The 27,038-nt window shown below is 41.3% G+C and overlaps 1 protein-coding gene across 4 annotated transcripts in view; it reads right to left on the bottom strand.

Annotated features, from left to right (window-relative positions):
- GTF2I (general transcription factor IIi) overlaps positions 1-20,694 on the bottom strand; it is a 65,384-nt gene extending 44,690 nt beyond the window's left edge. The window contains exons 1-10 of one of the 4 annotated variants that reach the window (XM_063146710.1): positions 20,541-20,694; positions 11,820-11,862; positions 10,677-10,780; positions 9,947-10,085; positions 8,192-8,326; positions 7,277-7,460; positions 6,102-6,130; positions 4,466-4,514; positions 2,626-2,669; positions 1,253-1,318 (exon numbers count right to left, since the gene is read on the bottom strand). In XM_063146710.1, coding sequence (XP_063002780.1) covers positions 1,253-1,318; positions 2,626-2,669; positions 4,466-4,514; positions 6,102-6,130; positions 7,277-7,460; positions 8,192-8,326; positions 9,947-10,085; positions 10,677-10,780; positions 11,820-11,832 — 763 coding nt within the window. In that variant the 5' untranslated portion in view covers positions 11,833-11,862; positions 20,541-20,694. Of the gene's footprint in view, positions 1-1,252; positions 1,319-2,625; positions 2,670-4,465; positions 4,515-6,101; positions 6,131-7,276; positions 7,461-8,191; positions 8,327-9,946; positions 10,086-10,676; positions 10,781-11,819; positions 12,137-20,540 lie in introns of those variants that run through there. The other 3 variants (XM_063146713.1, XM_063146711.1, XM_063146712.1) reach the window with 3 other exon arrangements.
- Positions 20,695-27,038: the final 6,344 nt, after the last annotated feature.

The following is a 27,038-nucleotide window of genomic DNA, read 5'->3' on the forward strand; positions in this document are numbered from 1 at the left end:
TGGTAGGACGGAGACAGAATGAACACGACTGCAGTCTTGTAAAAAAATATCTAGAAGGTTTTAAATCTATAATTGCTTCAAAAAGTAATTTATTTCGTTGTACAGCTCCTGACGAAGGATCTCCGGATCCGCAACGTTGAGCGCTGTACAAGTTTGGTTGAAAGTTTTTTTGGGAACATTTTTATATTTCGGATAAAAATAAAGAAATTTCTTTTGACATTTCATAGCACCAGAGCCAGGAGCCTCTTTTTCTAATAGCCCAATTAGTACACACCATTCTCAATGCTCATCTCCTGGCACGGCACCTTTCGCAACTGAGCTATTAAAAATGGAAGCACAGCCAACGGGACACAGAAGGAATCAAACAACGAGGGGGCTCTAAAAAATAAAAAATGGTTTTCCAGAAAGTCCTAGTAAAAGACCCATCAGTAATTTACACACTCCAGTAGCCCTGACTAAGTTTGGCAAACTAAGACAATTTCCACTAAACCACTCACATGCTGTATGTGCAATCATAGCCAGGGTGCCATTTTCAAATTTGGTAGGGATTTTTTTTTTTTTGCAGGAGGGGAGGAGAGGAAGCACAGCAGTTCACATCATATATATTTAACACATATTTGTTGTGTTTATTTCGCACTACATATTAACAACAACGTTAACACTCAATTCTTTTTGAAGCAAAGGGTTTTGTGCCTTTAGCATGCTAACCCGGTACACAGGCCCATTTAATTGTTGGTAACATGAGCCGCTCGGTGTGCTGAAACGGTTAAATCAGAGAGATAAAGCACTCCTGGGAAATGGTTAAATCAGAGAGATAAAGCACTCCTGGGGAACAATCACGTGTAGCCTGAACTCCCCTCTCCAGAGACACCCATTTGCAACGCTGAAATCAGAGCTTGTTTACTCAGGGTACGATACTGACATTATACTTACTGTACAAACCCATAAAGTTATCCAATTTATCCTAATCCCTAGAAAACTTTTGTCAAAGTTGGGGGGGGGGAAGGGAGGGAGGAGTACAGACAATGGCAGAACAAGGTCCAAAGGCAGCAGACAAAAGAGTAGGAGCCATGCATAGGAATGCCCTGACCAAATAAAAATTCTGCTTCAAAGAACATTAAGTTCATACTGGAATCCTATCTAATTTTTCTATCTCCTCCAATGGACTTCATTTCCGCTTGCTTTTCTTCCCTGTGTATTTTAGCATTCAAGACTTCAGCCCTTGTTGGAGAAGTCTTACACGCAATGTTACCTGGAATGTTAAACTGATAATATTCAGGATCCTCTGATTCTTCTTTAATTGTTACCATCTCGAGTCCTGAAGAAGAAACAGTAATTATCCGTCTACAAGGGCAATTGGGTTATAAAAAAAACAAAACCATTTCTTGACGTCTCAAGAAAATGAATACGTTTTGTGTGAAAGGCAATTAGCGTGGTGGAGTCCAACTTCCTCATCCAATTGAAACACTACAAACTATACAAAGAAGCAGAGAAAAGCAGAAATTTGTATTTTTTATCTCCTCTCCAATGTATAAACTCAATAAACTGTGATGGATCCACATTCCCATCTCATGTCCCCAGGACGTCATGTCCCTAGGGACTAGAATCATAGAATAGTAGAGTTGGAAGGGGCCTACAAGGCCATTGAGTCCAACTCCCTGCTCAAGGCAGGAATCCACCCTAAAGCATCCCTGACAGATGGCTGACCAGCTGCCTCTTGAAGGCCTGTAGTGTGGGAGAGCCCAGAACCTTCCTAAATAACTGGTTCCATTGTCTCACTGCTCTAGCAGTCAGGAAGTTTTTCCTGATGTCCAGCTGGAATCTGGCTTCCTGTCACTTCAGCCCGTTATTCTGTGTCCTGCACTCTAGGAGGATCGAGAAGAGATCCTGGCCCTCCTCTGTGTGACAACCTTTCAAGTATTTGAAGGTTGCTATCATATCTCCACTCAATCTTCTCTTCTCCAGGTTAAACATGCCCTAGATGGCCTTATAGGCCCCTTCCAACTCTACTACTCTATGATTGACAGCTATGCAGCTGGGCCTGTACATGGGGCTAACAGCAAGCAAAGAACTGCTACAGAAATGTACAAAACAAGACCAAAGGAAGAGGTGCTTGATTAAATAAAAGCCCATCTAGTCTTGCATTCCATTTTCAATCGCAACCAAAGACTTATGCATGCATAAAAGTTTATTCCATTCAACTGGGAAGCATGGACTGAATCAATTCATATGCACCCGCTACAGACTTTTGCTATCCCCACCGCCACCAAATATTTCATGGCCTAAGGAACTCTCTGCCACTATAACTCAAGAGTTCTACAACCTGACCCTTTCCTGCTGCCCCCAATTCTTTTATAATACTTAAAACCTCCTATCAGTTGGTGTAAGATGCTTAAGTGTGTTTTCCAATACTAGAAAACAAGGTGAAGCATTGAACAAGGGATATTTTGAACATAAGGGATTACTAATATTTACTCCGGGTTTTTTCAAAAGACTGCTTACTGGTCATTCTTAAGGACTCAAGAACTCAATTCTGAAATCCAAATCTTCAGAATTAAGAAATGTATATAAGCAAACCCCTGCATGCTGAAGAAAAGTATTTGAAAAAGAACTAGAAATACATACCAGAATCTTCATTGGGCTCAGTCTTCACCTGGATGGAAGAGCAGCTAGACAGACATGAGAGAAAGAATATGTAACACACACCAAGCGCAATAATAAAAATCACAAGTATCTCTTGTATGCCAAGTCAGATCTTTGATTCATTTAACCCAGTACTGTCTACACTAACTGGCATCTTCTGCCCAGAGCCTTTCCAGCATTGCTACAAAAGATCATTGAACTGGAGATGCTGGTTCAATCTGGAACCTTCTACCTGTAAATCATGTGCTTTACACCACTAAACTCTAGCTGCTCCGTGTTGCCTGGAAACAACGCAGATGTTCCAAAGGGCAAATCCTATATAGCCACGTTGGTATCGTATCTCAGTAACGGGAAGACGAACTCTGAAAAATCGCAGCGCAACTTTTTAATTGGGATTCTGGGTCTCCCAGGCACCAAGGATCGCTTTCATGTTTTTCCCCACAACCATGAGGATTGGAAACGTATAATTTTGATTTGAGACGGCCACTGTGATTCTTACAATTGTAAAAGAGGCCATGCAACAGGCACGATGAAGGGGTGGGCCATGACACATGTCCTGTTTGGTCCCAACTCTCGGTGGCCTTTAGATGCCAAGTAAAAATGACTCTCAGACTTTAATGTGATTCATCCTGCTGCTCTTTTAATCTGTTGGTTGCTTTGATTTCTTATAGTTTAGGATTTTTATCCTCTAAAAAAATTTGTTATAAGTGTGAAGAATGGCCAATATGGTGGCAGTCCTGCCCAGTTAAGTTTTGCTCAGTTTGGCTTCAGCCTCTGGGCTGGGAGGAGGGAGTTTCAGAGAACATTCCTTAGAGTTTATTTTTATTTATTTATTTTAGCATTTTTATCCCGTCCTTTAGCCAAAATGGCTCTCAAGGTGGCTTACAAAAACATTTCTTGAGACAGTTGAGTTGGTCTCACGGTTTGGATAATTGGTTGTGTCAAGCCCTCCCTGTCTGGTGGGAGTAACACCTGTGTGGGTTATCAGTTTAGCTCAAATAGCCAAGGCTGCGCTAATTGGAGTGTTGATCGTTTACAGCTGGGATGTGGCCTGATGGGAGAGGGGGTGCCAGCGACCTGAGAGGAGCCTGGGATTGGCTAGCACGAGTCACGAGGCCTGTAGGCCCGAGAAGGGATAAAGGAGTGGGCAACCAGGGGCCAGCCATCTTCCCTGAACTTGTGCGTGTATGATGTGGGAGGTCCCCGGTGAGCTGGGTGAACGCTTCGTCTTTAGCTAGCTTTCTTATGTTCAAATGTCTGGAGGTTCCAGGGGAATCTTCTTGCCTTAGGGCAAGGTTTTGGGTTGGGTTAGAGTCTTAGTTGATTGCTGGGTGTGTTTTTAACCCGTTAATCCATTTTCCTGTGTAAAGCCTGTTTTTAAAGCATTGCCCCAACTTCCCCTCCCCTTTCCCCCTTTTAATATTTTATTGTCTGTGTTATTTCTGTGTCCGACGGAAGCCTTACGTGTTAGTCTAGACTTTTTAATAAACTGCTTCAGTCCTTAAACATGTGTGAGTGCTTTTATTTCCCCAAAGGGTTGGCTTGGGCAGGATTGGGGGGGGGGGGGGCTGTCCAGGGAATTGGATGTTTAGCCCAGAGGCCTACCCTGTAGGGAGGTTAAGTTGACCCCAGCCTTCCTCCACAATAAGCAGCTTTGTGAATGACAAATTAAAGGAAGGAAATAAATATTTTAAATGAATGCAAAAGTCCCAATTTTTCTCTCTGAAAAAAAAAAAAAACCCTTGCTGTAACAACTACAGAAAGGCTGTTTTGAGGGGGGCGGGGAATCATTGTTTACGGAAAAGCGTAAAAGGTGTCGTACCTTCCACCTGGGGATGTTACGGTGTGCGAGGAGTCTGCCATACGAGGTCCTGAAAGGAAGAAACATTTTATTTTTATTTATTTATTTATTACATTTTTATACCGCCCAATAGCCGAAGCTCTCTGGGCATTATCTAGCTTTCACAATATAACAGCCACATAAAAAAGCCAAGATGAATTTAGCATAAGAAGGAAAACCGCAAAGCAAGTCAAGTGGCGCTTTCGTTTACCCCAAGTTATATAGTTCTACAGGAACGTTAAACAGGCATTACTGTTCTCCCACATAGCCCTGGCTACACACGTGTCAAGAAACTGAAATAGCATGTGTGGCATGGTTTTTCCCCTCCTTGGTTATAGAAACACATCCAGAAGCACAAATGAGCAAGTAGCGATGCCGCTAGATACGCAAGTAAAGTAATCATCAGAAAGTCGGAGGCTTTGGTTGAAAATCCTCTTCCCCAGTGGAACAGCAGTGTCAGAATTTAAGCAGGCCCTGAATCTGGGATCCAAGAGGTGTTGGGGCAGAATTTCAGCCAAACTCTGGAAACTAGTAGGGGTGGAGAAGGGGGATCAGGCACACCAGCCAAGGCATCTTGTTAGCACCAATAATTTCTTTCTATTTATATCCCGCCCTTCCTCGAAGGGAGCCATGGGTGACTTGGCTATGTAAGCAATTTGGGTCATGGAAATGACCTCCAATGAACTGCCACAGATTTAACTGTTGTGGTCTTGGTAGTATATACTTTCTCAAAAAAGGAGTTACTATCACACAGCTACTGTTTGTAACTCGTTTATGGAACTTTAGGCTCTTCAGAACTTGCGACATGCACTTTTGCATATTATACACAATTCCAATTTCAGCTTTAAAAACCGGAGAGAAGACTTGCTTTACACAGGAAACGATTAAAGTAAATTCTCCCACAATTTTCTGATTGGGGAAACTGCAAGAGAAATTAAACTGGTCGCACAAGAGTGTGAAAAGGATGAAGATTAGCCTGAAATCTGCTTGCAGAGTTGTGTACTTAATTTCCCAATGCACTTCCATTCTGGATGTTGGTGTTTATTACAAACTACAGAAGTGGGCAGTGCATGAAATGAGGTTTTAATTTTTAATTTAATTTTTTTTTTAAGAGCAAGGGTGGGCTGACTTGATGCCTGTGGGATCTACTTCGCATTTTACGAAAATCCTGAAATCCATCAACTAGAGTAAGGTGAAAAAGACAAACTTAGAATTTACAAATTCTGAACCCACGACTTTCTGAGTACCAGAACAGAATGGACCTCATCCTTCCACAAAAAAAATCCACTCCTGTCTGTCTCTCCCTAGAATCATAGAATAGTAGATTTGGAAGGGGCCTATAAGGCCATCGAGTCCAACCCCCTGCTCAATGCTCTCTCTCTCTCTCTCTCTCTCTCTCACACACACACACACACACACACACACACACACACACACACACACCTTCTTAATTCAGCAGTGTAATTTAAGGGTAGGAAAGTCATTTTGTTGTTATCACTGTTAAATAATTGGTTGCCAGAAATCCTTGTAATCTACTTCAATTTACCCAAAGATCTACCAACAGATCCCAATCTATGTTCTGCCCACCCTGATCTAGAGCAGGAAAGGAACTACTCACCTAAATGTTTCTTTGGCTCAAGGAAAGGCCTATGTTAAGAAAGAATTCTATTATTTTAAAAACACACATACGCAAGAGATAAGTGTTCAAAGTGCTTCACATCTGTTCTTTCTGCAATCCTTACAGTAGGTAACTATTACCATGCCCGTTTTAGACTATGGAGGGAAAATGAGGGCACTGCAAAAGGCAGATCTGAATCAGAGACTTTCTAGGTTACAGCTCATACCAGCATTTCCCAATAATAATAAATAAAAACTTCTCACCCACCTCTCCATTTGATCGAGGCGGGGAACAACAGTAAATATTAAATACATAAAACTGAATTAAGAACATACCGTATTTCTTCGATTGTAAGACGCCATCGATTGTGACGCACACTAATTTCAGTACCACCAACAGAAAAAAAGCTTTGATTCTAAGAAATAATAAACGCACCCGCGATTCTAAGACGCACCCTGTTCTTAGAGATGTTTATGGGGGGGGGGGGGGAGTGTGTCTTAGAATCGAAGAAATACAGTAATATACATTGCTAAAACATCCTAAAGCATCCAAAATATAGTATGAACTTAAAAAGAGTTTTTAAATGCACAGAGAAGCGTACTGGTAGTTCTAACTTAAGCAAACAAAGTGTTGATGGGCTGCTCTTTGCCGAGGCCAAGATGGCCAGAGTCACTACTGACATTGGTGAGAAAGGAGGGAAAGGTCATTAAGCTCCCTACTTTGAGATTCTAACTGACATCAAGTCAGCTGCGGCGGGACGGGGCAGAGGTGGAGGAGTAGGGAGAGAACTGTGTTCTTCTAGCCTGGTCTGTTCCAGAACTGGGTCTGGGAAGAAATAGGTGAATCATAGAATAGCAGAGTTGGAAGGTGCCTACAAGGCCATCGAGTCCAACCCCCTGCTCAATGCAGGAATCCACCCTAAAGCATCCCTGACAGATGCTTGTCTGGTGCTGGGGGGGGGGGGAGCGTTCTCCAAGAGGGCCAGAATCTGTGTAGACAATCCAGTATAAAGCAAGGGAGTCGCTTCCTTTGCTCAAGGGTAGAAAATCTACATGTGAAATCCTATCCTGCTGAGACTGTAAAACAGCTTTGACATGTTTATACACTGCCTTTTACAATACATATCGCTTTGAGAACTGTTTGTTGTAAAGTGGTATATACATATTCCATCACACCTTTTGATAACAAACGAGATGCCAGATTTGTTTTCCAGAATCCACTTCAGCGTTGTGACGTCGTAGTTGGTAGGATGTTTAAACGCAAGTCCTTCTGGGAGGCCGTGCACCATCACAGCAGACGGGTCCCTCTGAATCTTATCATACGGCACAGGAACTACAGTTGATTTTCCTAAAGCTTTGCCTGGATGGGGGAAAGCAATCATTACCAATAAGTTATCATCTTTGCTGGAGAACAAGCTAAACTGTGGCAAATGTGCCCCTTCTTTGACGCAAACATTAATTCGTCCCTGTCTTTCCTCAACCCCCCTGCTCTCGTTTCTTGCTTCAAATCTTCCCAACTCAGAAGTATTTGAAAGGTTCTTTCAGGTGAATGGGACAGATATCAAAACTACTCTCCAGCCAAAAATACATCTTTACTGTATAACGAACCTGAAGGAGGAAGAAGGAAAAAAGAATGCACTTTCCTCATGACTCCTCAGAACTGAGGCTGGCTATTCGATAGCTAATTTGTTTCATGCATTACCAAAGAAACAGCATTCTTCAGGACCTTGCATAAGCAACTAGCTATATTGGGGTGTTAAAATATTGCTACATATACTGTGCATTTTATTTATATTTATTTAGTGTTTTGTTAAGCGCTCTGCCTAATGAAATAAAGCAGGAGAAGACAGGTTTACCTACCTATATTAGTTTAGTTCCCCTTCTACGATGTGGGCAGAAATTTACAACATCCTAGAGTTCATTCAATCCATCAAGCTAGGATCCAAGTCCCCTATCAAGACCCAGACTTTTCATTTTCATGGTGTCACTGTCTTCCTCACAGGAAGCCCCAACTGCCTCTCAATCCAGGATTACGGGCATCACAATTCTACCAAGAACTGCAACTTGGCTACTTAAAACATAAATATTTACCATAACAAATGCAGAAATAATCCTCCACAGACTTCCTGAGGGCTTCCATTTCCACAATATCCACTGTCATCCTATTATCAAGTGAAGTTGACTTTATTTTCTGCAGTTCTGCAGCTTTTGCCTCTTCATTAACACCTACATTGCAAAAAAATATGAGATCAAAGACCAAGTCTTCATTTAAAGGACAAACTGCAACAATGTATCCCATATGGACTTACCTACACATTAAGGTTTTCCTACCATCCTCTGTGCGCTCACAACATCTGAATGCAACAGAAGGTGTCACAAGGTAGGGACTTTTCAGTTGTGGTACCAACATTGTCTTTTGAGAAACTGTTCAAAGCTACATTATTCCGGCATGCTTTGGGAATTTTATGTATTTTTTATTAATTATTATTAATTGTTGGTGATAATGGTTGCTACTGTTTCAATGAATTGCTGTGATCAGTAAAACATACAGGTTAGATCCAGACGCAGTCACGCTTGGAGTAAACCCACTGAAATCAATGCCATGACTAAATCACATCCCATAGATTTCAGTAGGCCTACTGCAAGTGTAACGAAGACTGGACACATACATGGTCTCTCACAAAGTCCTAGCACAATCACCAGAAAAACATTAAGTACGACTTTGAAACTGCCAGGCTTGCTTAGTAGTGTATTAGCATCCATTCATTGTTACGAATGAATTTTATGAAACAAAGAATATTTAGAAATGGAAAATTTTCTGGGGGGAAATAAAGCTCTGTGAAATTTTCTGTCTCACATCACTGGTTCCTGCCATCTGGTGAACAATTAAGCTATATTTCTTAGACCTTCCCATCTGGGTGTTTTCCCCATAGTAAGATGTACTACCTTCCCCCAGGCAAGGCAGAAAAATCCCAAACACAGCCTCAGGAGACAAGCAACTGTTAACTACATTAACTACTCTTGGCGTTAACCCCTGGGTTCCAACTGGCTTATCCCTCTCCTGACAAGCCAGAGTCACTGGTTTGCAGGAGTTGTCATTCTGTGAGACTCTAGCCAATATAATATTTAAATCACATTAAGTATGGTTACATTTTCCCCATCAAATACTGTATTGGGACAAAAAATATATATCATGGGACACTTTTTTTAAAAGTGCTGTTCTTTACTAGATAAACACATGGTAAATTAGATCACTCTCCAGGGCCTCAGAACATTTTCTGATGCAAATTACCCTATGCAAATTCAACCCCCCCCCCCCTACATCATTAAATGGGAACTCCTCAGCCATTACATCCAAACAGGAGATGACATCTTTCGTCCCTATGCAGATGTTACGTTTTTCTTTTCTAACCACCACTTCATTATTCAATGGTTACTGAGCCTGTTCAGTCCTCATTGAATGATTTTTGGGAGAAGGGTGTTTGCCCCTGTGGGCTTTTCTTAAGGATGTTTCAAATTTCTGCAAACCTCAGAGTTCCCCAAACATAATGGTAATTCTCCATAGCTTTTCAGCGGTTCAATTCTTGGCTACAATCCTGTCAAAACTTCTTAGTTTACTATTAGGAATGGTATTTTCTAGTGGAACACGAATAACATTGACAAATACATATCGATTCACACAAGCTACAAATAAAAAAAGTGGTCACTGATTCACATTTCCCAGAATATTCTCTGAACAACTTTTATGCCAGCACGGATGAAAGCAACATCGCACGTGCAAAAAAGCAGTTCACGGCCAGGATACAACGATTTGCAGGAGGCCAACATGCTGCAATTCAAACTTACAGTACTTCACAAAATCTTTCTGGAAATCTTTTCTCGTATTGACAAAGGCTCTTCCTCTTTCGGTTCCCACCACAAACACATCTGTTTCATACACAGCAATGCAGGCAACTTCTGCCTTGGACTTTGCAAGTTCTTTGCACTGCGGAAGAAAAAAGTTGCTGCTTAGAATTGGAAGTAGTGAGAAGTGCATTTAGCACAGCTGTACATAGGAGCTGCCTTGTATTCATTCCCCTCCATCCGCTATTTTACAGTGTTCTTCAAAGCAGAGGCAGATCTTTTTAACTGGAGAAGCCAAGGAGATGCAAAGGCAAGCGATACGCCAGCGACACCCATCCCTAGAACATGTGGACCTGGTAATGGTGATGCTTGAGCTGGTAACAGGGTGGGGTTGTTTTAAATCAATTTGATTTAAATCAAATTGACTTAAATCGTGATTTAAATCACTACTCAGAAAGACTCAATTTAATCATGTGACCTCCCCCCCCAAAATGCACTTTATTCATTGAATTTTTGGAAACTTAGCACTTAAGAGGTAAAGGGGTTGATTCTGTGTACATAGATTTGCAAAGGCACAATGGGATTGTGATCCCTGCAGACACACATTCACAGTTTGGAGAACTGTAAAAACAAGCAGCTGTGATAATATCTTCTAGATAGCAAAATTGCCCCATAATCTTACAGAAACCTCTGGAAGAGCAAGACATTGTGAAAGCCACCAACATAATCTTACCATTGACTCAAGGGCTGACATGAGAAATGTAACAACCATTCTGCTTTCAGAGGAGTCCTCATCATGGCCAGATGCTGCTGCCATAGCTGCTTGAGCCATTTTTGCTATAAACAAATGAGAAATGAGAATGCCATGAATCCAAATTGTTTTAGATACTCAAGGAAGAAATTCGTTGCCCCTTTGTTTATTGTGGAATACAAAGTCAACAGCAAAAATAAGCCGAGTCACGGCGAACTCATTTAAGGTTTACTAATGTAATTCCAAAATTCCAAAATCATCAAATTCCTGACTGTTAGAGGAGTATGACAATGGAACCAGTTACCTAGGGAGGTGGTGGGCTCTCCCACACTAGAGTCATTCAAGAGGCATCTGGACAACCCTCTGTCAGGGATGCTTTAGGGTGGATTCCTGCATTGAGCAGGGGGTTGGACTCGATGGCCTTACAGGCCCTTTCCAACTCTACTATTCTGATTCTAGTTCAGCTTCTATTTGCTCTGGCAACAGAAAACTTGATGTTGTGCAGACTTCTACTGTTACTCTCTACTGTTAGTTTTACCCTACCCTGTGCCTGCTTACCCTACCCTGTGCCTGTTGGCATTCTCTTCCCCTCCTTATTGTTTTACTATGATTTTATTAGATTGTAAGCCTATGCGGCAGGGTCTTGCTATTTACTGTTTTACTCTGTACAGCACCATGTACATTGATGGTGCTATATAAATAAATAAATAAATAAATAAATAAATAAATAAATAAATAATAATAATAAGGCTCTCACTGCAGTGCTTATTTATTGCCCACACTCTTTTTTACACACATCCTGTACCACTTCACTCCTAAAGCAGGTCTTCCTTCCCTTCTCTTGCCCCTCAGTCTCCCATTTCAGGTAGTCATGCCCTCAGCAGATACAGATTCACAATCACATTTCTTTGTGCCTGTGATCCTAGTCGGCTAACAAGCTTCACGTAAGGAAAACCACGTAAGGAAAACGCAGGTCTATTACCAATAAGATGCAGAACTACTTGTTTTCCCCCATCCACCCCCAATCAACACAAACTGATGTCCCAAGCCCACCCATCAAGTTCAAGAAACATTCCCTTATCTTATTTTCAAAAACTAATCACAGTCCAGTTTGTATTTTCATACCTATTCTCTGCATTACAAGAATTCTGCACAGCTAAAATGGAACCTGAAATAGAAAAATGCACAACTGAAAAGTGATCATCATTTTCTAAGCAAGGCAAGCTTGAGGCAATGTTCCTAAAGACTTGGGGCCTTTCCAGACATTCAATTGGGAGGGAAAGGAACACAAGTTTAATGTGAAGTGTTATACTCATTCTAGACCCACAGAATACATCTACAACATCACCATTTCCCAGAAGAGGGAAGGGCAGGAGGAAAAAAACATATGGTTGCTGATGTAGAGAGCCTTGTTGCCTGAAGATAACCACCCTGTCTTTCAAATCTTGTATTTTATTATTACCTACTGCCCAATCCAATGCATGCTGACTCAGACATCCCCATTTAGTTCAAAGGAGTTTATTCCCAAGAATGCATGTTTAGGATTCCAGCCTCAATTACCTGTGAGTAAGCCCCATTGAAAATAGTGGACTTGCTTCTTGGTAAACATACAGACTGTTACACAGTTAGACTCTTAAGATGGCAAGAATTCTAAGAGGAGCAAATAAGCTCCCTGTTTTTCATTTTGTGGATTAACAAAAAAATCTAGCAGAGTTTGAAGGCTTCATATCTATCAAGGACATTTTAAAAGGGACAGTCCCACATTTGGAGAAAAATACTTACCAAACAGCAACGGCATTTGCAGATGGAGAAAAGGTAGTGTTTGCAATTTTACAGTTGCTGTCAAATACCTAGCTAACTTTGACACTGTCCACAGCAAACTTGGCAAACCAGCAGCAGATTAAATTGCAGTTTGCAATTTTCTCACTAGTCAAAATAGTGTTTTAAGAGCTGGGGGAAATCTTGTCCCTTTAAAGGGCAGTGAGAGTTGTCACCTGGGTCTCCTGCAAAAAGTCAAGCAAGAAACACATTTAGGCCCTTGAGTTTTGGCCCACTTCCCTGCTAGGCTTAGCCTAACAATTAACAGTCCAAGCACAGAAGTGTAAATTGTGAACAACACCTTTACACAAGGAATGACCTCTGTGTAGAGTTGGTCCGTTCATGAATCTCAACAGACTGTGAAAGCTGGATACAAATGTACAAATATGACAAATAAATCTCCTCTGCAGCAAAGAAAAGAAAAGGAAGACCACTAACATTAGAAAACTCTAGAAGACAGAAGACGCTGGCCCAGATAAAGAGTTATATGCTATTTTGAAGGAAACAGCCCATGATCAAAATTTCAGTGCTACTGCAAAGAAGGAATTTCGTGATAGTCAGCCCAACAGAATTTCAAGAAACTCTAGTAAGAATCTTAAGTTGGCGTCTGGATGGAGTCCAAAGAAGTCAGTAAGGTAGAAAGAAAATCACCATGGGTGTGAAGTAGAACGAGGACTACAAGGAAATAATGGGCTTTGAGAGTTGTGGTGGATAGCTCAATGAACTACAACATGACTGCTGTGGAAAAAGGCAAATTCCATGTCATTAGGAAACAAATCAAAAAGAAAATATTTATTTATTTATTGCATTTCTATACCGCCCAATAGCCGAAGCTCTCTGGGCGGTTCACAATATCCCAATGCCTTTATATACCTCTATGGTGAAATCACACTTGCAACACCGTGTACCGTTCTGGTCACCACATCTCAAAAACGGCATTATAGAGTTGGAGAAGGTGCAGAAAAGGGCAATCAATGTGATCAAGGGGCTAAGGCAACTCTTTCCCCTCTTTCATGCTAGAATGTGGGACCATCCGATGAAGCGGAGTGGTGGGAGATTCAGGACAAATACAAGGAAATATTTCTTAAACTATGGAATTTGCCACCACAAAACATAGTGACGGCCACCAACTTGAACAGCTCTAAAAGGGGATTAGGCAAATTCAAGGAGAATAAGGCTATCAATGGCTAATAATCCTGATAACTATGCATTACCCCACAGTTTCAGAGGCAGAATGCGCTCAATGCCAGTTACTAGAGAACATGATCCGGTGGGTGCTATTGTGCTCCTGTTCTACTTGTGCTCCGTTCCTGCTCATGGACTTGCCATCTTTACTGTTGTTAGCCTAGTGGAAATATAAATATAAACATGCTATTTGGAAATATAAACGTACCATTTGCATGTTTATTTATTGGTACTTTGTTTTAAACTGAACAATTTTAGTTTTTAATAGTTCTTTTTACTGTTAATTTCTATGTTCACCACTCTGGAATCTATTTTTAGATATGGAGAGGTATAGAAATATTGTAAATAAATAACATAAGGATCTGGTTGGTCACTGTGGGAACAAAATACTGAACTAAATAAGCCTCTGTTTTGATCCAGCACAGCATTTATGGAAGAGACCTGTTCAATAACTGGAACAGTAACTGGAACAAAATCATTGGATACTTTCCAAATCTGGCGCTATGTGGGTGTTTTGGACTACAATCAGCTCCAACCAGCATCATCCATGGTGAGATGATGGGATTTGTAGTTGGCAACATCTGGAGGACACCTGATTGGGGAAGGCTAAAGGAGAATGAGCGGTCACTTTCCCTTCTCCAATTAAGCTTGAAAGGAACTGAAAAGGATTGAGAAAACACCTCCTGAATAGAAGAGACCGTCTTTCCCCTCCACTATCCCAAGGAATTCAGGCAGACTTCTGTTTAATCATAGTTCTTGGGCTGAATAAGTTATCTTAGGTTTGCAGGAAATAACATCAAGCATTTAAAGGTGTCAGACTTCTGCAGGGCTAAAAAATATATTTAAAATTCCCAAGCATCAGCAACAAAATCCTAGGCACCAGGTTGAGCGAGCTTTATGGTTGATCAGAGATTAGATCCCAAGTCTCCAACAGCAAACTCAACACTCTGTCTGCTGTACCACACTGGCGAGTTGGAGAAAAGTCATAGGAAAAGACCTCTCTCCATCAGGAGTTATACTGAAGAATTTTAAGAATGGGCATGGAAATATCAAGGAATTGTGGGTCACATCTTAACTCCCCCGAAAGAGAAAAGCGGGGAGGGGGGACTTGTGCTCCCAAACACCACAAAAATATGTTTACTCAAAACAGGCATCCTTTTCCTCAGGATAAATTCTCTCATTATTAACTCAAGAGAAAATTGTGAGAAGATTTAAAGGCTTTTCTTACCTCAGAAAAAAACAGAGACCAAAGAAAGAGAAGACCCATAAAGAGGTACAACCCCACCCCACCACCAGTCCTATTTAGCCACCTGACGTCCAACCAGATTTTATTGAGGGGGGAAAGAATATTGTATTTACAGCAAGTCCTTTACCCTGTTGAATAACAGTGACGAGGAAGAACATTCAGTCATACACCCATCAGCAGTAATGCTTCCTCTTCACCAGACAATGAGGAATTGTGGTTTGTAAAATCAAAAACGATGGGGGGGGGGGGCGGAAGAGAAGTTACCTCTGAATGAGCAATCATGCACAATGGAAAAGCAGGAATACAACATCTGAAAGTGAAATGGTGGAGCAGCAATTAGAAGTTACCAGAAGATGAAAGGTGAAATGTTAGACAGCCTCCTCCCATTGGGTGAATTGGAATTTCAAACACACGTCATCCAGGCTACCTGCGGGATCGCCTTCTCCCGTACAATCCGCCCCGCACACTCAGGTCCTCTGGGAAGAATCCACGTCAGCTAACAAAAACTAGATTAACAACTGTTACCCAGAGGACCTTCTCTTCTGCTGCTCCCAGACTGTGGAACGGCCTGCCGGAGGAGACTCGTCAACTTGACAGTCTTTTAGAATTTAAAAAAGCAATAAAGACTGATCTATTCCGGCAGGCCTATCCAGTGAAATTTTAGAATGTTTTCAGGATGTTTTAATCATGTATGGTATGTTTTAATTCATTTTAATGTGTATTTTATCTCATGTTTTTATACTGTTTTACACTTTGAATTGTTTTAGTTTTTGTGAACCGCCCAGGGAGCTTCGGCTATTGGGCGGTATAAAAATGCAATAAATAATAATAATAATAATAATAATAATAATAATAATAAAGCAATTATTATGCTTTCGAGTACGGGGGACGTATCCGGAGGTTCATCCTAAATAAGAATATATTCCTAGATCCATTAGGAAACCTTGGGGTGGGAGAATGCTGTGTGGAAAAACCCATCCTCTGCACATAGGATTTCCCACCAAACATGCACGCAAGAGGGGGGGATAAAAGGTTCCATTAATATGTCATATAGGGGGAAGAGGAATGGAAACGCACTTACATCCCCATTAGAAAAAAATAGAGATGGGGCAAGAAAGGATCACAGATTTAGACTACAATCCTATTACATACTTGGGAGTTAAAACCACAGAATGGGACTTATTTCTGAGTAATCATACACAGGGTCTGGCTGTAATCTTAATATTACATTTATTTTTTGAGTCGAGTCCCCAAGGAAGCTCATAACATTCTTGATATTTATGAAGCACCGAAGACCGCTAGGTGCTGCAAAGAATTAAAAATGAACTATTGCAATTAAAACAAAATTAAAACTATGGGCACTGACGCGTGAGGAAAGAATCCTTCCTTTCAGGAACAGATCTTAATTTAAAAGGTTTAAAGGGCTAATTTAAAGGGTAAATTACGGAAAAGGAGAGAGGCCTCCCTCAGAGGGTGGAAGAGAAATGGAAAAGAAATTTCCTTTGGCTACTGTGTTTTGGGACAGGTGGAGAACAGAGACAAGTAAGAAAATAAATAACCTAGAGGTACCACCATGAAGCAACAGTGGTTGGAATAGAGATATTACCTTAAAAACAGAAAACAAATACAGGCACAAATTCACTAAGGAAGTCTATCCTGTTCCTTTGGGAATGGTGGTATGAAAGGGCCAGGAGGAGAAATAAACTCAACAAACAATAATACAAAATACACCGTACATTCAAACACACAATTCCTCCAGGAAGTTCCTCCCTTCTTCCTGTCTTGGGAATGGAGTAGGCACATATGTAAAGAAGGCACATAATACAGAGATGTTCAACAACTCCCTCCCCATAAAGTGGGCTAAGGAAGCCCTTCCCCACATATGGAAGGTTGGAGAGTTTGAAGAGAAAATAAACGAGATTTTCCCTCCTAGTGCTGCCCTCGACCTTCTACAAAATGGGGAAAGGGGTGTGGTAGGGGTTAAATTATTGAGTCTCCCCCTGCCCTCCCCAGGAAAAAATATTATTAGTTTTCCTTCTCATTCTTTTCCCCACCCACTCGCCCTCTGGGCAGAAGGATTTCCTTAACCAATGCTGGTGATGATAATAAAAATTCAGCCAAGTGCCTCCCAAAATTGGCCAATCTGCAGCCTTGGGGAATGGAGGGGCGCATGTGGGACACTTTATCACATTTCTCCTCCCATTGTCCTGCATTCCACATGGGGGGGGGGGACAGATATCTTTAGGCCAATTTTCAAAGACGGGCTGAGCCTCTGTAGCGGTGCGCTTATATCACTCATATTATTAAGGGTCCCCTCTGTCCAACGTTGGCCTCCCCAGCACAAATCGCAAAGGAATTGGGGGAGAGCAGTGCGAAGATAAATTATTACTATTCCATTTCTTTTCCTTCAAATCACCCCCAAAGGAGTGGGAGGCCTTTGTTAGCCAACTGTTTTACTCTGTACAGCACCATATACATTGATGGTGCTATATAAATAATAATAATAATAATAATAATAATAATAATAATAACAACAACTTTCCCCATGGAAAGCCTTAATAACAACAACAAGAAGAATGGCTCGACACCCCACCCTTGAAGAAAAGAGGCTAAGCAGACTTTTCTAGAGGAAATCTCTTAGGCAGAAAAAAAAAGTCCTACATGCTGGGAGTTGTAGGACTTTTTTGTCTAAATGTGCATAGGATTGTGCCCAAAGGAAATCAGTCCCCATGAATTATTACTATTATTATTTCTTGTATTTATACACCACCCCGTAGCCGAAGCCCTCTGGGCGGTTAACAAAAGTTAAAAACAGTAAACATTAAAAACAAATATACAAAGTTCAAAAACATAAAAAGCATAAAAACAACAGTGTCCTTATAAAAACAGCTATTCTGGGGTCTGTTAAAAACAAACAAACTCTGCATACGTTGTTAAATGCTGTTAAATGCCTGGGAGAAGAGAAAGGTCTTGACCTGGCGCAGAAAAGACAACAATGTTGACACCAGGCGAGCCTCGTTGGGGAGACCATTCCAAAATTGGGGGGCCACCACTGAAAAGGCCCTCTCCCTGGTTGCCATCCTCCGAGCTTCCCTGACCTTAGAACAGGTACGTTATTGTGAAATTATCCATTGAGAGGGGGGAACCATTCCTTAACAACTTTCCAGATGGGAAGCCTTATTACTGCCATTAGAAACTTATTAATAATTGCTCCTCCAACTTCTTTAGCCTATTTTCCAGGAAGGCTATAATATTAAGCCATTAATAATAACAAGAATAAGAATAATAAACAAGAGGCTCAATTCGCCACTACACTCCAGGAAAATAAGACTGAGGAAGTGCGAGAAGTTATGAAGTATATTATTTATTTAGATCACTTTTATCACACACACCCCAAAAGGCTCCCATAGGGACTATCGAAGATGAGTAATAGTAATAGCTTATTATTTAAAATAAGTTATTAATAATAGCTTATTTCCCCTGGGGAAAATAGGTTAATGGCTCCTTATTTCCCCCCAGTTATTAATTTGCCAATAGCCACCACCATAATTATGGCTCAATTCCCTCCCCTGTCTGGAAAATATAAGCCAAGGCTGGTCCTCCTCCCTGTCAGGAAAATGGGGATGTGGAGAAATGTGAAAAGAAAATTTAAATGATGATATTGTTAGTAATAATAATCATCTTTGTAATATTTTCCCAAAGAGGCTCAACGCCCCCCCCCCTCTGAAAAATAACCTAACGAAGTCCTGTCCCACGAATAGAAGATGTGGGGGGAGAAAATGAAGTTAATAATAATAATATTGTTTGTAATATTTTCCTAAAGAGGCTCAACACCCCTCTCCCATCTGAAAAATAAGCTAAGGAAGTCCTGTCCCACGAATAGAAGATGGGGGGAGAAAAATGAAGTTAATAATAATAATAATAATAATAATAATAATAATAATAATAATATTCTTTGTAATATTTTCCTAAAGAGGCTCCTGTCCCACGAATAGAAGATGTGGGGGGAGAAAAATGAAGTTAATAATAATATTCTTTGTAATATTTTCCTAAAGAGGCTCAACCCCCCTCTAAAAAATAACCTAAGGAAGTCCTGTCCCACGAATAGAAGATGGGGGGAGAAAAATGAAGTTAATAATAATAATAATAATAATCTTTGTAATATTTTCCTAAAGAGGCTCCTGTCCCACGAATAGAAGATGGGGGGAGAAAAATGAAGTTAATAATAATAATAATAATAATAATAATAATCTTTGTAATATTTTCCTAAAGAGGCTCCTGTCCCACGAATAGAAGATGTGGGGGGAGAAAAATGAAGTTAATAATAATATTCTTTGTAATATTTTCCTAAAGAGGCTCAACCCCCCCCCTCTAAAAAATAACCTAAGGAAGTCCTGTCCCATGAATAGAAAATGTGGGGGGAGAAAAATGAAGTTAATAATAATATTCTTTGTAATATTTTCCTAAAGAGGCTCAACCCCCCCCCTCTAAAGGAAGTCCTGTCCCACAAATAGAAGATGGGGGGAGAAAAATGAAGATAATAATAACAACAACAACAATAATAATAATAATATTCTTTGTAATATTTTCCTAAAGAGGCTCAACACCACCCCCCTCTGAAAAATAACCTAAGGAAGTCCTGTCCCACGAATAGAAGATGGGGGGAGAAAAATGAAGATAATAATAACAACAACAACAACAACAACAATAATAATATTCTTTGTAATATTTTCCTAAAGAGCTCAAACCCCCCCCTCCCCTCTGAAAAATAACCTAAAGAACTCATGTCCAGGAACAGAAGATGGGGGGGGGGATCTGAGGAGAAAATGAAGATAATAATAATAATAATAATAATAATAATAATAATAATAATAATATTCTTTGTAATATTTTCCTAAAGAGCTCAAACCCCCCCTCCCCTCTGAAAAATAACCTAAGGAACTCATTCCAGGAACAGAAGATGGGGGGGGGATCTGAGGAGAAAATGAAGTTAATAATAATAAATAATAATAATAATAATAATAATAATCTTTGCAATATTTTCCTAAAGAGGATCAACCCCCCTCCCCTCTGAAAAATAACCTAAGGAAGTCCTGCTCCACGAATAGAAAATGGGGGGTGGGGAGAAAATGAAGTTAATAATAATAATAATAATAATAATAATAATAATAATTTTAAAAGACCCTCCTCCTCCTCCTCCTCCTCCTCCTCCCCCCCCCTGAAAAACAGCCTAAGACTTCCTGCCCCCAATGGGGGATGGGAGAAACGTGAGGAGAAAATCAAGTTAATTATCTGAGACTCAACCCTTCCCCCCCCACCACCACCGCCCCCCCAACAGAAAAAAAAAACAGAAGGCCCAATCCAAAATAGGGGGGGGGGAGAAAAGTGTGAGGAGAATTATTATTATTTAAAAAAAAAAATTAAGTTCGCAACTAGGTCAGGACGAGGCCTTGCCCCCCCCACCCCCCACCCCGAGAAAACTGTGTGTGCCCCCCCCACCTCATATGTGTGAGGGGGGGGGTGTCGAAGCGTGAGGAGAAAAGCCGCCCCCCACCTCACCCCACCTCACCCCACCCCCACGGCGACCCCCCACTCACTCGTCGGCCTCGGCGCCGCGCTTCCCCGTGGCTCTCCGTGCGGCCTTGTCGCCCCCCGGCTCCTCGCCCCTCAAGTCTCGGGGCGGCGCGCGGGCCCTTCGCTCAACGGCTCACCCTGAACCCAGAACCGAGGAAAAAGGGGGGGGGGGGCAGGCTGAGAAGAGCGGAGACCTTTTTTTTTTTTTTTTCTTCCTCCTCTTTCTCTCTTTCCCCCCCGAAATCCTTTCTGCGCATGCTCGGCGGCCGCGCGGCTCCTTCGGGGGTTGTAGTCCTGCCGAGGCGCCGCCAAGCGGCCGCGGAGGAGCGGCGAGACTACCAGCCCCAGGAAGCACCGCGCGCGGGGATGAGCTTGGCAAGGGCTACGCTGGACTCTTTTCTTTAGGCCGGGAGGAGGAGGAGGAGGAGGAGAAGAAGAGTCAGCGAGGGGAGGGAGGGAAAACATGGCTGTGCAAAGGGGAGAGGGAGGGAGGCCCAGCCTTGCAATAGGCCCAGGCAGCTCCTTGCACTTGGGGGGGGGGGGGGGAAGCATTGCAGAATAATCACAATGACAGATAAGGCTGCATTAAAGATACGTTTGCATGCTTTGGAGCTTTGCAAAAAAAGTGGGGGAATAATAATAATAATAAAAAAAAAACATCCAAGAAATCGGATCCCCTTTTGTGTGCACAAGAAGAAGAAAGCATTGCAAAATAATCACAAGGACAGATAAGGCTGCATTAAAGAGACGTTTGCATGCTTTGGAGCTTTGCAAAAAAAGTGGGGGAATAATAATAATAATAATAAAAAAAAAAAACATCCAAGAAATCGGATCCCCTTTTGTGTGCACAAGAAGAAGAAAAAAGCATTGCAAAAAAATCACAACGAGAGATAAGGCTGCATTAAAGAGACGCGCGCATGCTTTGGAGCTTTGCAAAAAAAGTGGGGGAATAATAATAATAATAATAATAAAACATCCAAGAAATCGGATCCCCTTTTGTGTGCACAAGAAGAAGAAAAAAGCATTGCAAAATAATCAGAAGGAGAGATAAGGCTGCATTAAAGAGACGTTTGCATGCTTTGGAGCTTTGCAAAAAAAGTGGGGGAATAATAATAATAATAATAATAAAAAAAACATCCAAGAAATCGGATCCCCTTTTGTGTGCACAAGAAGAAGAAAGCATTGCAAAATAATCACAAGGAGAGATAAGGCTGCATTAAAGAGACGTTTGCATGCTTTGGAGCTTTGCAAAAAAAAGGTGGGGGAATAATAATAATAATAAAAAAAAACCCATCCAAGAAATCGGATCCCCTTTTGTGTGCACAAGAAGAAGAAAAAAGCATTGCAAAATAATCACAAGGAGAGATAAGGCTGCATTAAAGAGACGTTTGCATGCTTTGGAGCTTTGCAAAAAAAGTGGGGGAATAATAATAATAATAATAATAATAATAATAATAATAAAAAAAAACATCCAAGAAATCGGATCCCCTTTTGTGTGCACAAGAAGAAGAAAGCATTGCAAAATAATCACAAGGAGAGATAAGGCTGCATTAAAGATACGTTTGCATGCTTTGGAGCTTTGCAAAAAAAGTGGGGGAATAAAAATAATAATAATAAAAAACCCATCCAAGAAATCGGATCCCCTTTTGTGTGCACAAGAAGAAAAAAGCATTGCAAAATAATCACAATGAGAGATAAGGCTGCATTAAAGAGACGCGTGCATGCTTTGGAGCTTTGCAAAAAAAGTGGGGGAAGAATAATAATAATAATAAAAGAAAACCCATCCAAGAAATCGGATCCCTTTTTGTGTGCGCGAAAAAACCCAAAAAAACACAGGCACAAAAATAAATCCCGCCCTCTCTTCGGTGCACAATGAGAGGGGATCTTGCTGCTGCAGAGGTTTGGCAAGGAGGGAGAGGCTCCTGCGCCTCCACGGAACGGGGTTTCAAGGAGAGGAAAAGCCATGCGATGCAGTGGCAATGAGTCACAGAAAAAGGATCAAGATTCAAGAAGGACTCCCCCCAATATATATATATATATATATATATATATATATATATATATATATATATGTTGCAAGGCTGAACTCCAAAGCCCCTCATCCCCAGGAATGAGGGCTATTTTATTTATTTGTTTTATTTAAAACATTTATATCCCGCTCTGTATCATGAAGATCTCGGATAAAAAGCACACAGTATAAAACAATAAATATACACACCTAAAAACAAATTAAGTTAAAACAATATGTAATTTAAAAGCAGTAAAAACAATTAAAACAGTTAAAACAATGTTTAACTAGAGGCATTTCAACCCCAGGCGCTGCTTATTCATATTTTTTTAAAACAACACCAATATGACAGCATGGTTGTCTGCACCACAGTTGTTATTATTATTTTATTTTTATTCATTATTGCTTTTATATCCTGCCTTTTTTCCTGCAAGGCACCCAAGTCAGCGTTACATAATCCTCCTTTCCACTTTATCCTCGCAACAACAACCCTGTGAGGTGGGTCGGGCTGAGAGTCTGTGACTAACCCAAAGTCACCCAGTGGGTTTCCATGGCCGTGTGGGGACTCGAACCCGGATCTCCTGACTCCTAGTCCGACACTTTAGCCACTACACCACACTTAATATATCTATTTATTTATATCCCGCCTTTTTTCCTAGTACTGGGACTCAAGGCGGTTTACAAGATTAAAACATGTACACTTAAAAAGTTAAAATAGAATTAAACCTACAGTAAAATTAAAGGCATGTTAAAAAGATTAAAAACTGTAACAAGTTAAAAGGGATGGTCTCTTCAAATACTTGAAAGTTGTCACACAGGGGAGGGCCAGGATCTCGTCTCGATCATCCCAGAGTGCAGGATATGGAATAATGGGCTCAAGTTACAGGAAGCCAGATTCCGGCTGGACATGAGGAAAAACTTCCCAACGGTTAGAGCAGTACGACAATGGAACCAGTTACCTAGGGAGGTGGTGGGCTCTCCCACATTAGAGGCATCAGGAAAAACTTCCTGACTGTAAGAGCAGTACGACAATAGAACCAGTGACCTAGGGAGGTGGTGGGCTCTCCCACACTAGAGGCCTTCAAGAGGCAGCTGGACAGCCCTCTGTCAGGGATGCTTTAGGGTGGATTCCTGCATTGAGCAGGGGGTTGGACTTGATGGCCTTATAGGCCCCTTCCAACTCTGCTATTCTATGATTCTATGTTATATGACTGAGGCTCAAGGTCGCAAAGTAAATAACAATAAAGAGAGAAAATGAATTACTTCCAAGATGGTGGGGGACAATATTTAAAATACAATAATGATATTTTACTATATTCCGAATTATTTTTTTACTATATTTCTTTTCTCCGTCAAATCTGAGACGAAGGAAATAGAACCCAGAGAAAATGCTCCTACTTTCCCTATTTTTCTGTGAAATCACCATTCCTGTTTTGATTTGGGGGCCGGGGCGGTGGGGGAGAGAGACCTGGCATTTATAAAATAAATAAAATAATAAAAAATGGCTAGTACAATTTGTTTTCATTCGTGGGATTTCAGCTCACTCTGCTGGGTCCTAACAAAAATTAAGACCTACTAGTATATCCAATAAGCATTGTTAGACATTGCCTAGTAAATTTAACATATACACTTAATTAGAAGTAAGACTGATTGAGCCCGGAAAATACTTAGTTCTTTGTGGCTGGCCAGGGAATGCTGGGAGTTTTGGACTTTTTTTCTAAACAGGCTTAGGATTGCGCCATAAAAGATTTCCTTACTCTGGTTTGCATTTGGATAATTGTATGTCTTAGAAAATGTTTATCTGCAGTTGTTATTTTTAACATTATTTTTAACATTATTTTAACGCACATGCTTTATGCTCGTAGCTTAATGCTATGTTAATAATTTGAAATTTTGTATTTATTTTATTATACAGGTAAGCCATCTGGCAAGTGTATATATCCTGAAACACAGAGTAAAAATAAGCTATTTTTGATATTTATGGAGAAACTCACTCACACATGGAGGTTTCAAAGTTGTTTGGGGCATTTCCCCCAAACCTGAAATATGATTGACAGAAAGCTGAAATTTGGGATGTGGTGACTCTATGGTTTAATGCGTAATGTTTTTGTTACGAGTGTGGTTTTGTTGATTTTTGGCAACGTATCATACATAGAATCATAGAATTATAAAATAGTAGAGTTGGAAGGGGCCTATAAGGCCATCGAGTCCAACCCCCTGCTCAATGCAAGAATCCACCCTAAAGCATCCCTGACAGATGGTTGTCCAGCTGCCTCTTGAAGGCCTCTAGTGTGGGAGAGCCCACAACCTCTCTAGGGAACTTGTTCCATTGTCATACTGCTCTAACAGAGTGGAAGTTTTTCCTGATGCCTCTAATGTGGGAGAGCCCACCACCTCCCTAGGTCACTGGTTCCATTGTCGTACTGCTCTAACAGTGAGAACATTTTCCCTGATGTCGACATGGAATCTCGCTTCCTGTCACTTGAGCCCATTATTCCGTGTCCTGCACTCTGGGAGGATCGAGAAGACATCCTGGCCCTCCTCTGTGTGACAACCTTTCAAGTCTTTGAAGAGCGTTATCATGTCTCCCTTCAATCTTCTCTTCTCCAGGCTAAACATGCCCAGTTCTTTCAGTCTCTCTTCATAGGGCTTTGTTTATGATGACTCTTCCCCCAAAGGTGACCTATAAACCTTTGAAATCAATAAAAGATCAGAGAACAGACATTTCTTGTTTGAATCCTGAAATCTATCTCCGTCCACACTCTAGCGTGGATAGCAAACCAAGACACGTCTTTGAAAGAATGGAGGCATGTTAGACAGTGCTAGCTTCAGATTTTTGAGGGCCCTTGGTCAAGACACTCAGTAAGTCTACCTTCTCACTGCCAACACACTAAGCCATGGTAACTCATAATTCATCCAGTCACAGCCTTCCCACTGGATTGTATTTCTATTTAAATCATAGTAATTATTTCTAAATTTGCACCTATACCTATAGATTAACATTTCATTTATTTCAGAAAATGTCTGTACTGCTTTTCTTTTAAAACCCCCCACAAAAAACACAAAGAGATTTACAAGATCAAAACATAAAATATAAAATTGATCCATGTGATAAACCAATAAAACCTCATTAAAATAACTAAGGATAGCTGGTAATTCTTGGGATCAAGAAATTCTTGGGTAAACAGACGCGTACATGGAAACAGTTCACACGAAGAGCCTCCCTGATGTTAATGGGGACATTATTCCACATGGTGGGGGCCACAATAGAGAAGGCCCTACAAATCGATGGTGCGACCACACTTAGAATATGGTGAACAGTTCTGGTCACCACACTCCAAAAAGGATATTATAGAGCTGGGAAAAGTACAGAAAAGGGCAACTCAAATGATGAAGGGGCTGCAGCATCTCCCCTATGAGGGAAGGTTACATCAACTGGGATTGTTTAGCTTGGAGAAGAGGAGACTAAGGGGAGACATGATAGAGGTGGACAAAATTATGCCTGGTGTGGAGAATGTGGACGGGGAGACATTTTTCTCCCTCTCTCAAAATACTAGAACCCAATGGGGTCATCCCATGAAACTGATGGGTGGGAGATCCAGGACAAATAAAAGGAAGGACTTCTTCACACAGCGCAGAGTTTAATTATGGAACTCACTACCACAAGATGTAGTGATGGCCACCAATCTGGATGGCTTCAAAAGGGGGTTGGATCAATTCCTGGAGGCGAAGGCTATCCATGGCTACTAGCCCTGATGGTTGTGTGCTATCTCCAGTCTTCGAGGCAATAAGCCTGTGTGCACCAGTTGCTGGGGAACATGGGTGGGAGGGTGCTGTTGCACCACGTCCTGCTTGTTCATCCCTGGATGATGGCTGGTTGCCCCCTGTGTGACCAGAGTGCTGGAGCAGATGGACCCTTGGTCTGATCCAGCAGGGCTCTTCTTATGTTCTTACACACCAGGGCAAAAAAAATATATCAACAGAATGTAGAGAGAAGGGCAGCCTATACCGGAAAAGGCAGTGTCTCAGATAAGCTGGTTCTGAACCAGCTTATCAGGGTAAAGTGCTTGAGATAGTCCATATGCAAGAGCTCTGGCTATTGGGCGGTATAGAAACGCAATAAATAAATAAATAAGTCTCTGTTCTTTTGTTCTTTTTTGGTGATGTGGCCACAATAGTTCTGACCTAGCCTCCTCCGAGACATACTCGCACGTTCCTAAATGTAAGACCCTGAAGGTCCTGTCCGTCCCGCTGTCTCCTCTTCCACCGTGGCCTTGAAGGTGACAGCGGTGGCATGTGTGTGCCTGAGACCCAGCCAGGAAGCCCAGCAACCAGTGTTGAGACCTGTAGTGTCCGGACAGCTGGAATCTCTCTGTCAGAAGGATCCTCAGGGTTTTTGGCAGGCTCGGAGTCTACCGAGGAGTCCTGCTACTTTGCTGCTCCTCACAGGACAACCCAGGTTCCAGGCTGAACCCTGACAACCTCATATGATGTACAATCAAGGCAACAATTT

Source organism: Elgaria multicarinata, chromosome 22 (genome assembly GCF_023053635.1).
Source record: "Elgaria multicarinata webbii isolate HBS135686 ecotype San Diego chromosome 22, rElgMul1.1.pri, whole genome shotgun sequence".
Classification (NCBI taxonomy): domain Eukaryota; kingdom Metazoa; phylum Chordata; class Lepidosauria; order Squamata; family Anguidae; genus Elgaria; species Elgaria multicarinata.